The sequence below is a fragment of the Gobius niger genome (assembly GCF_951799975.1).
Source record: "Gobius niger genome assembly, chromosome: 3".
NCBI lineage: Eukaryota > Metazoa > Chordata > Actinopteri > Gobiiformes > Gobiidae > Gobius > Gobius niger.
In genome coordinates, this window is record NC_136854.1 from 39,297,038 (window position 1) to 39,315,277 (window position 18,240).

The following is an 18,240-nucleotide window of genomic DNA, read 5'->3' on the forward strand; positions in this document are numbered from 1 at the left end:
AAGACTACAGTTACTTATATTTTTCACAGAGGAGTCACACCAAGCAGAAATATTTCGCATTCTGTTGCTCAACTTGGTCTACTTCCTTCTCCATCCCCCCCCCTCGAGCAGGAGCATGTGGAGGTGGGGTTTGAGATGCACAGGTGTCTGTCACACCCTGTTCTGTGGTTGGTGGTCCTAGCCGCAAATCGCTCTGTATAAACTTGGATTAATTTCAAGGTGCCGCTCCGGTCGCCCGTATTGCACTGCTCTTCTGTGGATTTCCGGTTCTAGTCACCAGCCAGCATAAGGAATGAATGGAAGCTGGTCGCTCGTTTCGCTCCACCGCTCTAGGTGTGAATGTGAAGTTAAACAGTTTAAGCCATTAATCATTTTCAAGTAAACACACAGACTCAATAGAGCAAAAAAGACATGACAAGTTGACGAAAACCTAATTTGTTTTTAAAGTTAGAGTATGTAGTGTTTTGTACATTGTAAACTTAATAAATATCTATCTGTGTCTCATCCAATCAGAAAGCAGAATTAGCACTTAGCGCCGCCTACAAACATTCAAGTTTATTCCATCAACATGTCCTTAAAGGGGCTCGATGCAAGGTAGCCATTTTATGCTCACTACTGCCACCTCAGTACTTAACTGTAACTGCACCTTCTATATTAAGCTCATGTATGACGGCAATTTGGACCCGAAGTAACACCATTTTGAGTGACAGTGCAGGATTTTAGCGGCAGTTGTGGTGAACAGGTCTGAGCTCATTCTTCACATTAGGACATTGTTGAAACATGTGGGGGGAGGAAAATACGTAATTGTAACATTTTTAAACTCTGTATAGTCCCTTTAAGCTTGATGTGGAAAAAAATATATATATATGTATCTTTCACAGCCAAGCGATTAATCATAAAAATAATCGGTGGATTAATCGATTAGCAAAATAATCGTTAGTTGCTGCCTTAAAACAGTTTGGTTTCCCCGGGTCGGATTCTCTGCTCTTCTCTCACTCTTAACTCCGCCCTCTTTCGTCAGTCACAGCAGAGCTCAAGGCATGAAAATTCCATAGAATTAAGTTTTACTTTTGAGAGCAGACAAGGCGTATTTAAAACAGAAATAAAAATTTCAAATAATTCTGTATTATGAATCTAAATATAAATGAGCTGGAGCAGTTTTCTTCATATGAAAGATCAGCAGACCCTATAAGCAGCTACAAGCTTATAATGATACAATAAATAATTCCTTCACTGTACTTTCTATGAAACATTGTATCGAGTTAAACAATAAGTAGAACACAGTAACAATACAAGTCTGTTCACGTATGTGTGTACTCTAAATAAGTTGTTGTATCGAGATGCAGGGGTGTCTTGTTGCATTATTGAGGTAAAAAAAAAAAAAAAGAAACAGCAGAAACATGCAGGAAATGGACGACTGCTGAGTGGAAGTGTCCTGTTTAGTGAATCACATTGTGAAATATTCAAAGTCAGAGAGGACGAATACTTCCTATATTATTCATTTGAAGCTCCACGGGTCTGGCTTTAAGGACGCGCACAAACAGCAGCCTCACGAGTTAAGACTTTGGCAGGTTGTTATTCGTGTTATTGTTAGTGTTGGTGATTCATGCTCTTCAACCAACAGCTGTCTTGCAAAACAGTAGATTGCTGAAGCGTGTAGTGGACTAATCTGTTCAGAAAGTGCAAGCCGTTTGCTGTGTGTCGGAACTTTACAACTGGTCAGCGCTGACTCTCTTCTTTCCTCAGCCAGCAGAGGAAAACAAACAGATCTGGCCACGCACATGATCTGAATTTATAAATGCAAACGGACACAATGACACAAGCTATTTGCATCACTACATCATTTGTGCCGTTTCCGGACCTTCATTTCCCAACACGCACACCCAGAAGATTCAGCAGTAATGTTGGTAAAATAAATTCCATGGAGAACAGTATTGCCCTTGTTATTATGTACTGTATATGACCACTCCAACACTGGGACACGTGTCTGTATTTAGAGAATTTAGACTTAAATGACGTCTTTCACATGTTTGCATATTAAGCATCTGCCTGGAAGTCACACAAATCAGCTTCACCTGGGAAAAGATTGCAATTCTAATCTGCATTGGGGAATAACTCAGGGCCTGTCTGTGTGGAGTTTTCATGTTCTCCCTGTATCTTTCTAGCGAGACCAGAATTATACACCTTTGTATTTGTGTATACAGAGGGGGATCAGTCTGGGACCCACGCCATCGTTGGCAGCAGAAGAAATCTGAGATTCAGATTAATCAGATCTGTTTATTGTTTATTGTTTATGTTGTTCTATTTCAATTGTTGACGTCTTAGCATATTTTACTTCTTATTTTTTCATCTTATTTATCTTAATATTCTTTATGCATGCCCCTATAGCCCTACCGTTTAAGGTTTTATGGCTTATTTTTTGTATCTAACTCCGTGTGTCTGGCCACGTGGTGCACACAGAACAATCTCTCTCGAAATGTGGAGAAGACAAAAGAGACTGTTGTGGACTTTCGAAGAGCGCGGGTCCAGCTCCTCTAACAATCAACGGTGCTGCAGTGGAGAGGGTGACCAGCACTAAGTTCCTGGGTGTGCACATCACAGAGAAGCTCCCCTGGACCATGCACACGACATCACTGGTCAAGAAAAGTAATCAGCGTCTCTACTTTCTCCGCAAGTTGAGAAGAGCCAGAGTCCCGGCCTCTGAGGCTGCTGAGGTTCTTCTCCAGAGGGACAATAGAAAGCATCCTGACCAGCTCCATCACTGTGTGGTTCTTCTACAGAGGGACTATAGAGAGCATCCTGACCAGCTCCATCACTGTGAGGTTCTTCTCCAGAGGGACTATAGAGAGCATCCTGACCAGCTCCATCACTGTGTGGTTCTTCTACAGAGGGACTATAGAGAGCATCCTGACCAGCTCCATCACTGTGTGGTTCTTCTACAGAGGGACTATAGAGAGCATCCTGACCATCACTGTGAGGTTCTTCTACAGAGGGACTATGGAGAGCATCCTGACCAGCTCCATCACTGTGTGGCACGAGACCAGCACTGCCTCCTGCCGAAGGAGCCTCCAGCGCATCGTGAGAGCAACGGAGAAGATCTGTTGAGCCCCTCTCCCCTCTTTTAAGGGCATGGACACTCCACCCTTTGCGGGTGAGACGCCAGGGACCCTTCGCACCCATCACACAGTCTCTTCAAGGTTTTGCCTTCAGGGAGGCGACTGCGGAATCTACGGGTCAGTTCCAGTCGACTGAGGAACAGTTTCATACACAGGGCTATCGGGAAGCTGAACCTTTCTGCTCTTTTCTATTATTTGTAGACGTGTTAGAACGACTAAAGTCGCCTCCACTGAGGTCCTTCGGAGTGAGCAGGCTTCTGCTCAGGACTTTTAATGACTCTGTGGTCGCCTCAGCTCTCCACAACGCAGCCGTGTGCTGGGCCCTGGGCAGCGCAGAGCGGGACAAGAACAGACTGAACAAGCTGGAGGGCCAACTCTGCACTCTATGGAGGAGGTGTGGGACAGGAGGGTATTAGCCAAGCTCACCTCCATCATGGACAACACCTCCCACCCACTGCATGGGACTGTAGAGGAGCTGAGCAGCTCTTTCAGTGGCAGACTGAGACACCCTCAGTGCAAGAAGGAGCAGGTCCTTCATCCACACTGCTGTCAGTCTGAACAACAAGTGACATGTGCAACAACCCCTTAACATTTTTTGTTTTAGTCTGTTTACTTAATTATTTGCTGTTTATACTTTTGTCCCCACAAAGTCCTTGTGAGTCATTCTACACAAGACACCACTATTATACTATTTCATTGTTTTTTGTTTATTATTCTCACATGTTCTGCCTATTTGCTCACCCTGAGTGATTCTAAGAACTGAATGTAACAAGTACATTTCTCCATTGTGAGATCAGTAAAGACTAGCTTATCTCTTAACAAAGGCTTGAAAAGAACAATCCAGCTCTGCTTCAGCCTACTCCTTTTGAGCCCAATTGTGATGAAATGTTTAAATAACTTTAAAAAATATGAATGTAAACAGCTCAAATAAACAGCTCAATCAATCAATCAATCAATCAATCAATCAATCAATCAATCAATCAATCAATCAATCAATCAATCAATCGATCAAGTGTACGCCATTATTATTATTATTTATCTTTTACGCTCCATTTAATAAAATTACAACTTTATTTAACATCTAGATTTTTGTTATTCCTTTAACACCGAGCTGAACCGCGTTGTAACAAATTGGGGGCTCGTCATAAAAGGACATTTTCAAAAAGAAGTTGTTACTGACTGGATCAATACAGAACATCATCACATTTATCCTTGGCAAATGTAGATAATATGACTTAATATTCCGACTTCAGCAAATACCATGACTCTCTGTTTTGATTCTCTTGTGACAAAAGTCAATAATTGAGCAAGGAATCCACGTCCCGTTTATCTTTCGTGTGACATTTGAAAATCTATAAAGAGCACTGTGCGGCATTACAGGACTCGACCCCGAAGTGCAGATCGATACAAACAAACCATGATACGTTTGTAAAGAGACGGGAGATATGAGAGAAGAAGATATCAGCTACAATACTGTGTGTTTTATCTGTGTTTGCTGTACCTGTTGTATAGCAGGATGTCAGGGACCCAGACCAGGTTAGATGGGAAGCGCAGATTCTGGACGCCTGGATACAACTCTGGGTTCCACGTCAAGTAAGTATCCGTCCAGTGCTGCAGTCGGTAAAAGGAGAAAATATAAACATCTTCAGAATAAGAGCTGGTTGTGCACAGAAATCATGATTTGCAAAAAACTTTGAACCTTCTATAATCCACATAGACAATACAATACAACCAAAGCTAATAAACTATGACAAATTACAAAGTGCACCTTGGTTAGTTCTGATTTTGTCATTGCTTTAGACAAGAGCCCAGGTAAGAATAAATGAAAATGATTGTGTGGTTTAGTGCTGGCTTTAGGTAGTGTAAGTTTTGGTACAGAGCAATCTAAAATGTTCTTGTGAACTGGTACTCCTGGACCTCTGCTCCTGGTGTAAAGGTGTGTGACTGCTCTGGTACATTTAAGGGCAATTGCAATGGTTCAGCAACTCCCCACAGATGCCACCATCAAATCACAAAATATTACTGTACATCGAGTGCTGAACCTACAAGTGCAGAGCAAGCACACGGCACAGCTTACACAAAATGTTGCGTTTTTTTAGTTCTCAATTTAATCAGTAGAAAATGTAATGTCTTTTTGCTTTGAGTTGAAGAACTTGTACTCATTCTTTGAGAGCAAGAAGTAGAACAGTGTATAATCCATCATCTCCGCTTGTCCTCTTCAACCCTGCTCTCAATCAATAATATAGCACCATCTTTAGTCATTATGAGCAGATCATTTTTAACAATCACCATTACTTTTACAAGATAAGTGTTCACCCAAAAACTGGCATCGCTCTATAATGATTACGTTTTGCAGAACTGTGCCAAGCCAAAAGCCAAACTGTTGGCTTGGCACAACTGTGTGAGCGCTGGCCAATCAGAGAACAGACAACAGTCACAACAAACAGTAAATTAATCATTTAAATAGACCTTCAAGGTTACAAATGTTATGAGGCGTGTTTCAATTAATACATTGGTTTCCAATAATATTTACATAGTACAAATTAGACATAGAAGTACTACAAGCTTTATTATAAGGGTTGATGAATTAATGCTTGATTCACGATGAACTGATGCATTAAAGGCCTTATACCTGATTTTTTTATTGCAAACAATTAAAGGGGAAACCACTAAATTAAAATGTTAGATGTGGTCCAAGCTCATTCGGAACTGTACTAATATATTTGTGGCATCCAAATTCTTTACAGGGACAGGTTTATAGGCACATTTCACAACTTGCAGGGTCACTTTTCAGGATCATTTTCACAAAAATGCTGGAAAATCAGCCTGACAGTTCATGAAATTAATACAAATGTTTTGTTTTTTATCCACACTGTTTCCTCCACAAACGTTTGACTTTACAATATACAAAAGGAGGACAAAATAAATGTCATTCCATTTGTAGAAGTAAAATCAGGTATAGCTCCTTTAATTCATGCATGACCTCATCATGATTTTTTTTTTTCATGAACAAATATCATGAATTAACACAGTTAAGTAATGCAAATAACTTAATGATTATAATATTTAATCATGATCATGATTAATTCCGTGCGGAAGAAACAAACAGGGACAAGGACCAACCATTGTATAAACCTGGAAAATCAAAACATAGCATTGTATTTTTTAAGTTATTAAAGCTGCAACACTTTAGTTCAAGGGGCACAGTCATAATGAACTCACGATTAACTAATGACGAGTTGGTCCTTGTACTCGTCATGTGCTTCTGCACCAACTAATTCATCATGATTTATTACTCATGATCATTAATGAGTTCATTTCCTGAGTATTTGTTCATGAAGCTTGATGACATCACATTAATTCATGATGAATTCTAGCATGAACTGATAATGAATGAATGAATGAATGAATGCATGAATTATGCTTTAATTCATGTACCCTTATTATAAATTGTTACCATGTAAATTGTGTACCTCTCAGTCCCTGAGTGCAGAGTACATAGAGCGAACTCTAAAATATGTACCAAATAAAAGCAGGATTTGGGGGGTTGGGATGGTGACTTCAGTGCCCTGGAGGGAGCCTTAGTGGAACAGAGTTGGTGATTACAGGTGTAAATGGAGGAAGGTACGACATGGCAGGAAAAGATTTCAGTTTCCCAACAGCCGTAGAAGATTAACTTTACTTTGTCGAATATAATCTTGCCTTTGGTGAGTAGGAGGAGGCTGTTGTAAATACGAGGATTCCTATCTTGCTTGAATCAAACGCACGCCCTTGATTCCCTTTACCACTTTATCCGGTTTGTACTGATAAAACGTGGCAAAATTCTCAGTCTTCCAGGTGGTTGATTCTGTCTTCTAGGCTTGTACTAATGTTGTATTTAGATAAACCAGGTTGTGCTACATTTTAGCGCGAGCAGTATGTCAGATGGAGTGGATCCATACGGCGCACTCCCAGCGGAAATAAACATTCATAGCCGTTCCAGAACACTGGCCACATCTGTTCAACGCGACACTGCATATGAAACACACAGGTCATTTAGGTTTGCTCAAATATTTAACGTCAAAAAATGTCCCCTCATCTACAGCGTCCTTCTCAGTCAAGCGGCTAATGGCATAATCACTGCACTTGTCATCAGTCAGCCTTGGCACTTCACCACGACTTTTCTTTTCATGTTTGTTGGCTGTAAAAGTCGCACTTCCAGCCAAATGAACAAATCACAGCTCACTAACTTCAGACAGGAACAGATGAGGAGGACACTGGGCTACGTGAGGTAACAGCTGCCTAAGAATAGGACAGCAGTTACATAAGACAAATTTAAGAAAGCATCACTAATTTGAGGGAAGAAGGTTCCCGTCGAAGGGAGTGTGAAATTTCACTCTCACCAGACCCAGGGGAGAGGGAGGACAGCGCTGACACTAACATGACAATCAAAATAATACAGATGTAGAATTATAATGGACCGTAAACAATCAGTGTGAACAGGGATAGGATTATGGGATATTACAGCTGTTTATATTTTCAATCTAGAATGAATTAATCGTAAAAGTTAAATTTCAAAGTGCTCGGGAAGTTTCTGTGAAATGATTGTTTTAATTTGAAGGCGCTCTTAAGCTCTGTTCACTCGGGATTATCTAGGGACCACTTGTAATAAAAAAAATGATCCCCCCACGTCTGCTTTTTATGTGGCGCATTTGCACGGGACCAAAGCCTGAGATTGTGTTTACAGACATCTCCTGGATCTGATCAAAGAGCTGCTTTCTGAGTTGTTTAATTAACTTTCACTTGAATGAATTTGTGAAGCCGATTTTACTCTTTTACACTGAACAATTGTCCATCAAATTTGTTCTACTGTTGTTGGTTGGGAATGTATAAGTTGTAGTGACATTAACTGTGCATTGCCTCTGGGCTCGCTCTTAAAGCTGCACTAAGTAACTCTTGCCCCTAGAGGCCATAAGCGCAACTGCAGGTGTCGTAGCATGTTACAGTTTTTTACTCATTAATTGTCCGTGAGAGTAAATATTACGCTGACAGAAAAGGCAAAGATAGAGAGGGATATTGTACATCCAATTACACAATGCAAATTTTTTTTCACTCAAACTTGGCTCTAAATACTGTTTAAGTGGCGCTAGCCCGCAGTTAGCTTTGCCCGTTAGCCTGTTAGCTTCTTCTTCGTGATTCCATTAGTGTGTATTGGTGACTTCGACCTGGTGGCAGCGAAGTTGCAATAGTGGTTTTCTGGCCAGAGAAACCAGGGGGAGATGAAAGACCCTTCAATCATCCCTTTAACACGTGTATTACCCCCAGAGGGACTACAAAAAGGATGTATTATGGTAATCAAGTTATTTAGTTACTGCTTTAACCTGAGAACTTGTTTGGAAATAGTAACGCGTTAGATTTTACTGAAAAGTTGTCCGATTAGAGTAACACATAATCACTGCTAATGATACCTCTATGACTATTACTTCAGCTTGTAGTTACATTGCTACTGTTCCTACTTCACTTGACAAAATGTATTGTCAGATTGTCTTATTCTTTCTTTGACTCTAGTCCGATCATCTTGCATTTTGATTTGTCAGCCATAAAACCTCTTTGTTTGGATCCTACTGTAACAGTTTTAGTTCTTAAAACCATAAGATCATTCCATGTTTTCCGTCTAAGCTGGTCAAATCCTATGCTTTTAGATGTAGGGCATTCAAATGTAATCCTTAAATCCTCCCGTGTGCTCAGGCTACCTCTTGGCCTTGTCTGTCTTATCTGCCTGTCAATGAGCTTGTTAATATTTGCTGGTTTCCCCCAAAAACTGCAGCGACTGCAGTGTTCTCTCGGCCATGGCACTGATGCTAGTATTAGAGACGTGGCTTTTTCAATAATTGATACGTCCATAACCTGTAAGTCAGCAGTCAACTTGATGGAGAAGGGTTTTGACATTCTTAACAGGCTTATTATTCACAGCTACATCTTCAACATATTTAATCTACTCACTGGAGGTATCATGCATGCCAATAGTCCATATTAGCATGACGCCTCAGGAGCATGAAATGTGATTTGTTTCTAAGTTTACTTCTTTAAAAAGTTCTGACTCATTTTTGGCCCTTGTAAAACATGCTTCAATCCTGACAATTTCTCTATTTTCCCATTTCTAACACGCCAAATGATTCAGGACAGGATTCAATGGAAACTAGACAGTGCCTGTTTAATGCAACCCTCATACACACAGACCTGCCTCTACTTTCCTCCTCACGCACTCCTCCATTAAGCTGTATTTGCATAACATCACAACCCTGACACAGTCGTTTAAAACAGGTTTGTTTGTTAACCTCTGTTAATCCACACCCGAGCACATTTTCTCCAGTCGGGCTTTACCCAAATCTAAAAGCCTCTTGTGAAAAGTGTCAAGATAGTGACGAAAGCGAGATGAAGTTACAAAAAAGGTATTGAAAATGCAAAAAATTACAAAAAAGTGACAACAAATTTGACAAACAAGTGACACAAAATTAGACAAACAAGTGACAACATATTAGACAAAAAAGTGACAAAAAATGTGACAAAAATACAACAAAAAAGTGACAAAATATTTGACAAAAAATTGGACAAAAAAGTGGCAAAAATGTGACCAAAAAATGGACAAAAAAGTGACACAAAATCAGACAAAAAGGTGACAAAAAAGTGACAAAAATACAACAAAAAAGTGACAAAAAATTAGACAAAAAACTGACAAAAATTTAGACAAAAAACGGACAAAAAATGTGACAAAAAATGTACTAAAAAGTTACCAAAAAAGCAGCTAAACAGCCACAAATACATGCCGAAAAACAACCATAATACAACAAAAAAGTGACTTAAGAGTGACAGAACCCCTCCTGGAACCGCCACCTTAACATGGTGGAGGGGTTTGAGCACCCGAATGATTCTGGGAGCTCTGTTGTCGGGGGCTTCGTGCCCCTGGTAGGGTCTCCCGGCAAACAGGTCCTAGGTGACGGGTCAGACAAAGAGCAGTTCAGAAGCCCCTTATGAGAGACCAACAGGCCTGAGAATCGTGAGGCCGTCCTTCTGTGGACTCATCACCTGCAAGAGGAGCAATAAGGGGCTGGTGCAATGTGATTTGGGAACTCCAACAGCTGCCCCCACAACCCGGAAACGGAAAAGTGGAAGAGGATGGATGGATGGATGGATGGATGGATGGATGGATGGAAGAGTGACAGAAAGCTGACAAACACTTGACAAAAACTCAACAAAAAGTGACAAAAATGTGGCAAAACCATTCCAGGAAGCAAAAAAAAAAAAAAAACACACAAAAACACGCAAAAACGCTTCAAAAATGTGACAAAAAAAGCTTTCAAATGAGGCATTGCACTCTTGCTCTCCAGTCGAGTGGCTTTAGATTTGGGTAAAGCCGGACAGGAGAAAATGTGCTGGGTTAAGCCAGCGGGTAAGAGGTTAATTGCCCCCAGAGTTACAAGTAACATCAAATTCTATAAAGCTGTGCAGTATTGGTGAACCGACATTATGTTTTCAATAAGAGGAAGCTGCTTTATTTACCTCTTTTCCATCATGTAAGTTTGATTATCTTTACCAACCCTACTTGTCATGTCACGGTTGATAAAGCACATGTATAACTTTTATTTAAACATGGATTTATGCCGAGGCCAAAGTTAAGCAACTCACTTTCAATAAGTGCGAGGGATGCGGTGAAGCGAAGCGTCGTACAAGGCACAAAACGCGCTCATTCATAGTTCACTAAACCCCACGGCTCAACAGACGAGTCAACACAATAACAGCAGACTTTAAGCTTCACCGTTAAACCGTCTGTGTGACTGTATGTGTCTGCGAACAACACGCAAAAAACGCTGATACCCACTGTAGTGTTTACATGGAGATTACGTAAAGCTTCACATAATCTCAGTAATGGTGACAGTGAGCACAAAATCACAGTCACTTTTCAAACACCTCGGTGCTGAAACAAAAGCAATACTGTCAAGGACGGAAGTGGTAATGAATGGAGCGTTGGAAATGTTGTTAAAATATTGAAAAGACCATACACAATCTCTGTGTGTGTATTAATTGCTTTATGCAATAAAAGTCCTGGAATAAAATGAGTTCACAAACAGGTTAAGGGATCAACACCATCATAATTTACAGTATATGTGAGATACCTAATCCAGGTGATCTGTGAGATACTATACAAGGAGAAAATACGAATTCTGATAATCCATGACCTCTGAAGTGCATCATTACAAATGTTCCCATCCGTTGCCAAATGTATATACTTGCAAGGGGGCGTGGCCTAGCCGAGGGGGAAGGAAACCTCCCATTGGAATCACAATTTTTAGCCGTTTTCTGGCGGACTATAAACATATTTATCACACACCAATAAATTCAAGCCCAAATTGGGTCCATCTGGTTGTTTTTCTCACAGCAAATTGTTCAGTAGAGGCTAACGTTATCTTCACTAGCTTCCGGGCTTGCATTGTCTGTTTTTTTTTTTTAAGTCTTTAAGACTTAAAAGAAAAAGTTTAACCACTTGGCTCCTCGTTGTGTGTTTTCATTTTTATTTTGGAGAAAAGTATATTCATAATTCAGCGTTTGTTTCAGTAATGTTTCCCCTTTTCTTTATCCTTGTTTTCCCCCTCTGGCTGCTTCGAACATGACCATACTGTACAGGGGCAATTCCAAACATACCGCCTGTATCTATGCAGGTTGCAGAGTTTGTTAAATGTGACATCGCTCACCATAATGAGCTACTTCCGGGTCCAAAATGTTGAGAGTTCGAAAAGCGCAATTTTATCTGAATGGAGCCTCTTTTATTTGTCTTTTTTTATTTATTATGTTTGACTAATGCTATGTTCTCTAGGCTCCTACTTTAAAACAAAAGAGGTATTTGTTTTAATTGTGCAAGTTTCAAAACAAAACTTTAGCTATGTGATAAAAAAAAAATATATATATATATATACAATTTTCATATACCACTAGCTGAGACCCGGCCTTCGGCCGGGCCTCGCTAGTCTCCACATTTGATATTCTGAGATTATGAGTGATTACAAAGAAATGTCCAACCCGTCACACAGTTCAGCTGTAGACCAGTGGTTCCCAACCCTATTCCAAAAACTATGGCCACTACAAATGTGTAAAAGAATGAAGGCAACTTTTTTTTCAAACAAACTGCAATTGGAGTGTTTGATGCACCCGTACTCCTTTCTTATAAACTACAACCACAATATGTTAAACTCGGGGAACAGGATTCAAGAGACAGTGGAATAATTATGGATAAATATTAGGGGTTCAGCTCTAACGGTTTGGTTCACGGTGCAGGACCGGTGGTTTGGTGCATCACGGTAGTGTACAATCCAAAAAATAATAAGTTGGTTTTGAACTGAAATAGCCTAATGATCGTTGTTAGACAGTATTTATAACCTTACAATAAAATTGGCAATGCTTTCAAAGCTGCTTTAGACTAAAATGTACCTCTGGGCTCACAATACGTGAAAGCAAAATAGAAAACAAATGGTACAGCAGCAAAGTAAAAAAAAAAAGAAAAAAACTACGCAGTGCAGGCCGTGTGCTCGTTAAGTGGTAGTTTCATTTTCGCTTTTACTCACACGGAGGATAAATCAGTCGGAGCAGCGCGTTTGATTAGAGGCTCGTGTTTGAGCAGGTTTTGGGCACGCACACACATACACACGTACGTACGCACACACACGCACACATCACCCTGTTTGGATGCGCGCGCACACATACATACACACACGCACGAACACACACACGCGCGCGCGCACACACACATCGCCCTGTTTGGATGCGTGCACACGCACGGCAGTCAGATCTCGTGCACTCGCGTGTTTGTGACGGCGGGTTGTCCTCGGACAGCAGCACCGCGGTCCATATGGACCCGTGGCCAATGCCCGCGGCCGGTGGGACCGTCACGTGGGGGCCAGCCGCGGATGTAATAATAATAATAAGAGTAATGCGCTTCCTGGTGTTCCCAAACGGTGTCCCATCCCAGTCCTAACCAGGCCCTTCCCTGCTTAGCAGCCGAGGAACGGTCTCCCATCCCAGTTCTAACCAGGCACTTCCCTGCTTAGCTTCAAAGTCGGTATGGGAAATAAACATGGCGGCGCCCAGACGGCGGCCATTGAGATTGCGTTTTCTATAATAGATTCACAGCCAAACATGAAAATAATCGGTAGATTAATCGATTACCAAATAATCGTTAGTTGCCACCCTACATCACTTAAAGGCACACTGTGTAGCATTTTGGCCTATAATGTTGCCATCAATACAACACATGCTCCTAATGACCAGCTCGGCACAAAAAATGCTTTCACTGCAGTGAGTAATAAAAGAATGGATTTGGATGAGAACCTATATAACCTGTTTAAATCTCAAATTCTGCTGATTTAAAGGGATATTTCAGGATTTTTGACATAGGGCCTCATTTCCTAGTTATCCAGAGTGTTGCTGATTTCTGGAGATATTTTTTTTATAATTCATGCAGTTCTTATATTTGAAGAGTTTCGTGGCGCTAGGCTAGTGCAAGGCTAGCACATTTCTATGGTATCAGCTAGCCTGCATTAAAAACAGCCTGACCCTCTCCACAGTGCACCTGAGGCAAATCACTTTTAACACCAGACTAATCATATAAATGTTTGTGTTGATATAATAATTTTAGCCATTTTGCATTTAAAATAACTTATATTTGAGCAGCATCAGCTTCGTGGTTGTATAAGCTACGCAGCGGCGGAGTGACCTGCTAGAAAATAGTCCCTCAAAATGCGATCATTCATGTGATGCAAGGTCAGTTATATTCCCAAAATTATTCTATCGACAAAGATGAGGCCCTAAAAAAAAAGTGTTTTATAATTGACATATTTTCAATAGAGGGTCTGCAGATGATGTCACAACTGCATGGCAACCAAGGACTGTTCACATTGACTTCCAAAATGTGTTATGTGTTTTGACATAATGTTTTTTAAGGTTTAGAATGAAAGTAAGAGCATATCCTTAGATTATAATGAGTACAAACAGTGTTCAGAATTTACAGTTAAAGTCAAATATATAGTCAAATAAATATTACCAGCTGGAGCCAGGCGTTTGTGATCATCACTTGGTTCTTCTCGTCCTACAGAGGGGCACAGAGAGAGGGTAAGAGGGGATTAATCAACGGGCTGTGGCTTTAAACAGATAGTGAATGAAAATATTTGGTGAGATGCAAAAAACAAGCGGAGCATGTCCAGCAAACACGCAGCCAGATTATGAGACGCGAGTCAAACTGCTGCAGGGGCTGACGCAGAACCGGTGCACCGCCTGAATAATAATGCACCGTCCCGTGCCTGTCGGTGTGATCTATGTGTGCCGCGTACAGTGTAACCAGAGTCCTGTTTGTCATCATGGGAACAATGCTGAAGCCATAACTTCTACAGCCTCAGAGCATCAGCTAAACAGCATTTGTGCAGGAGCTGACGGCAGTGATGCAAGACAACAGACAGTGACCGAGGCGCCCGGCGGAGCCTATTTATGTCACTAAACACACCGGTCCGACGTGGAGATACTTCACTTTTCAGGGTCAGTTCATGGTCAGAGGGGAAAAGATTAAGGGATCATGAAAGGAATCTCGGTGGGCATAAACGTAGCTTGAATTGTGCAATAGGAAATAATGTCTTTTGTAGGCGTATGTAACAGCGGTGCAATATTGCTCCATCTGCCTAACTTCAAATCACATGAAAGAAAAAGGCTGCTGCAGTAACGGATGAAAGGTATATGGCAAAATATTGTTTCATTCTTTGAAGATCCCAGCAAGCAACTGCATATTAATTCATGTAAAGTCTCCTTTAGCACTACTTTTGTTATTCAGTGCACAGAGAAAGTAACTCTGGGTGCATTACAGAACAGGGAGTGCAGGTCATTTAAGACAATAAAATGATATGATAACATTACATTCAAAAGCAAGCAGTTAGAAATACTTTCAGTTGTCATATGTGCAGCTCAATGGCCGCTGGCTGCTCTGCTTTATGCCCACGACACTAGAGGCAGCGATTGCTCCGCCATTGCTGTAGTGCCTCCATATCGCCGCTATTCCCCCATTGAAAAGCATTGGACTTTAAACACTAGACTAGGCTAGATATTCCTCCTGTGATAACGCTGGTTAGTCACAATTAGAGAAACCAGGCTGGTTTTCGCAAGAAGAATTTTAGAAATCTCGTACTTAATAATAATAATAATAATAATACCTTTAATTTGTAAAGCACTTTACATGGAATCTCTTAATGAGGGTCGGACTGTTAGCACTGAAGCTGCGCGAGCTACACGTCACACAAGGGCAGAGTCTACAGTGAAGATCCCGCCCTTTTGCCCTGCTTAGGAACATGCTTCGTCAGAGCTGGGGAGGGGGAGTCTGTAAATCTGCCATGGTGGACAAACAGCATACTGCATCCTTATTTACCATTGATGGGAGGGATTTAGTATTAACCATACACTGCAGAAGTAGGTCCCTCTCTGGCGAGCCTACAGAATTGTTCCAGTGGGCCAAATTTGGCCCGCAGGCCCCACTTTGGGCACCCTGCTACAAAGCGAAGTTTAGAAATCTACAATAACACTGTATTTTCAAATGCAGGTACGTTGTGTGTAGTTTGAAGTTCCAGTCCTTTCTCAAGTGTTAATGCTTCAGGACAGTCGGGTGTAACGGTACACGTAAAGTGTTGATCTTGTTTTGGTTCAGCACGTTCGGTTCGGTCACTTTTGAACCGTTTCGGTACAATTTTGGTCCAATTTATTTAGCACCGCAAGTTTAACTGCAGCAAAACCATTTTTTTCATACGTTTCACACGGACGCCATTGAGTGACGGACCTCTCCTTCTCCATTCAACAGAGCTGCCTTTTGAGAGGTGGCAGTGATTTGATTTTTGAACTATCCAAAGTATTTAAACACTTCAAAAAACGAGCACGTAGGTGGAAGTTTGGATTTTGTGGAGCTACGCAGAACGGGAGCCGCCATCATGAACTCTCCTCCAGGACATCGTGAAGAACCACTCACAAACAAGGTATTTTCACAGTAAACTTTAGCCCCTAAGTCGCGCTGCTGTTTACCTGTCTGTGGAAAATCCCTCGTCTTTATTTCCCCCTCGATTGTTCTCGTCTGCATTGATGCACTGAACCTGTCGTCCTCCAGATAAACTTTAGCTTCGTTCGTCTGATGTTGTTGCTGTTTGCTGACCGCTGTCCCCCATTGCTCTAATGACCCATGAGTTGTTCTGCTGCATCAATCTATCTCTTAGTAATTTTGTAAAAAAACAACAAGAACAAAAGAGAGACATAAAAGGGTCTCTTTAGATTATTTTTGTTTTTTGTATTGTAAATGGTAAATGTAAAATGTAAAAAAAAAAAAAAAAAAAGTTTGTCTCCAGCCTATTCCTGTGCGGAGTTATGGATTTTTAAAGAAATAACCAGTTTGCTCACTCCAGCCACTAGGGGGAAGCTTAAATTAAAAAAAGGAAATAATTCCACACGTGTCCAGCAGAGGGCACTGACATAATAAGAGCTCAGGATATAAACAGCATATTATAGCCACGTGGTAAATGGTCAGTCTGCCCCATGGCGGCTGTGGCTTCAAGAGTAACTTGAGTGAATGATTAATGAGTTTATGTAACACTTTGAGAAACATGTGACACAGTCTGATGAAGCGCTATAACTGTAAGTCGTTATTTATGAGGCCACAGTCCTTTACAGCGGCCCGCGACCCACCATGGGGGCTGAATTTCGGCCCTCGACTCAAAAGACTTCGACACCCCTGGTCTACGGTCTAAATATAGCGCTTTTCTACCTACCAGGCCCATAGTGCTTTACAGCAAGAAACCTGTCACCCATTCACTCTCTCATTCATTCACCAATGTACACAGACACTGGAGGCAAGTAGGGTGAAGTGTCTTGCCCAAGGACACAACAACAGTGTGCATTTTTGGGAGCTCGGATTCAAATCCATGACCTTCCCATCATGAGATGACCCGCTCTACCAACTGTAAAAACGCAAACCGTGCCCTCCAAGTAATGTAATTTTAGTGACATGTTTAAAGGATACAAAACAAATTAGACATGTTTCCTAAATGTTCAGCATGAGGAGGATCCACCTGAGACAGAAAAGAGACTATTTCTTCTTGCAAAACCCTCAGAGTTCCTTTTAATGTAACAGAACGCGTATCACAAAATTGATTTGCACAGTCTTTTTGTTCTATTCCCTCAAAACCAGCCAACCTTATCCAGGCTTTGATTTTCCCTTATCGCACTCTTTCATCTAGATCTCGCCCATCGCACTCTGATCTGTTCTGAGGAGCACAGGGCGAAGACACGGCAAGAATGCCTGAAATACCTCAGCTTTATTTATGCTGCACCTTATATAATGTTAAAGTCTGCTGAATCTAAGGCAGTCAAACAATTCCAGTCAGTGCCAAGCCGAAAAAAATGAACTGGTATGTGTGGGGAAAATCTGGAATAACTTGAAGGTGATGAAAGGTGAGCTTTGAAATTAAAACACAAACAACAGTGGAGACAGGCTTTGAGCTTATGATGCAAAGAACCCTCTTTGTTTAGCATTATGAGTCACCCTTATTCGCTCCACAATTAGGGAGAATGAATCAGGCTCCGCACAAAGTGGTTTCAAACAATGGGGCAATTGCCGTATTATTGGTTTATTCCAAAAGTCTATTGGACAATGTAATATACATTTTTAAGCAACATTGTGACCAAATACCTTCCATTATGTTGCCAACAGTAGCAAACCAGATTACATAGGCCCGTTTTGACAGCACTAGACCAGTTCGGTTCACTTGAGACCGGTCCAGTTAGGGAGGGGCCGCACCCGCAAGTTTGTGTTTCAAGTGTCTTTAGGGTGAAGTGGTCTGGGTCGTTATGGGAGTGGCCAAGGACATTTATATGCATGTGACAGGCAACAACCACAGCCTGATATCACTGTGCCTTTTGTGCATGAAAACACCTTTGTATATGCAAAATGTGGCCATTAGGTGGGACAGAGGACTCATCAACAAAAAAATACAGTGTAATTATCTATATTATTATCCTTTATACACGAGCGATCGCTGTTATTGTTTACTTCCGCAATTTTCGCCGGATGTTTTGG

At 41.2% G+C, this 18,240-nt stretch overlaps 1 protein-coding gene and 1 long non-coding RNA gene across 2 annotated transcripts in view; one reads left to right on the top strand and one right to left on the bottom strand.

Moving 5' to 3' along the window:
- Positions 1 to 18,240, top strand: part of LOC306960932 — a 377,440-nt gene that overhangs the window by 196,006 nt on the left and 163,194 nt on the right. The window contains exon 2 of the long non-coding RNA XR_013792725.1: positions 8,036 to 8,438. This is a non-coding gene — a long non-coding RNA (uncharacterized lncRNA). The remainder of the gene's footprint in view (positions 1 to 8,035; positions 8,439 to 18,240) is intronic.
- The window catches only part of LOC306960835 (neuronal acetylcholine receptor subunit alpha-7-like), a 73,563-nt gene that overhangs the window by 20,164 nt on the left and 35,159 nt on the right, over positions 1 to 18,240 (bottom strand). The window contains exons 3-4 of the mRNA XM_079553414.1: positions 14,188 to 14,232; positions 4,618 to 4,727 (exon numbers count right to left, since the gene is read on the bottom strand). Of these exons, the coding sequence (XP_079409540.1) occupies positions 4,618 to 4,727; positions 14,188 to 14,232 (155 nt within the window). The remainder of the gene's footprint in view (positions 1 to 4,617; positions 4,728 to 14,187; positions 14,233 to 18,240) is intronic.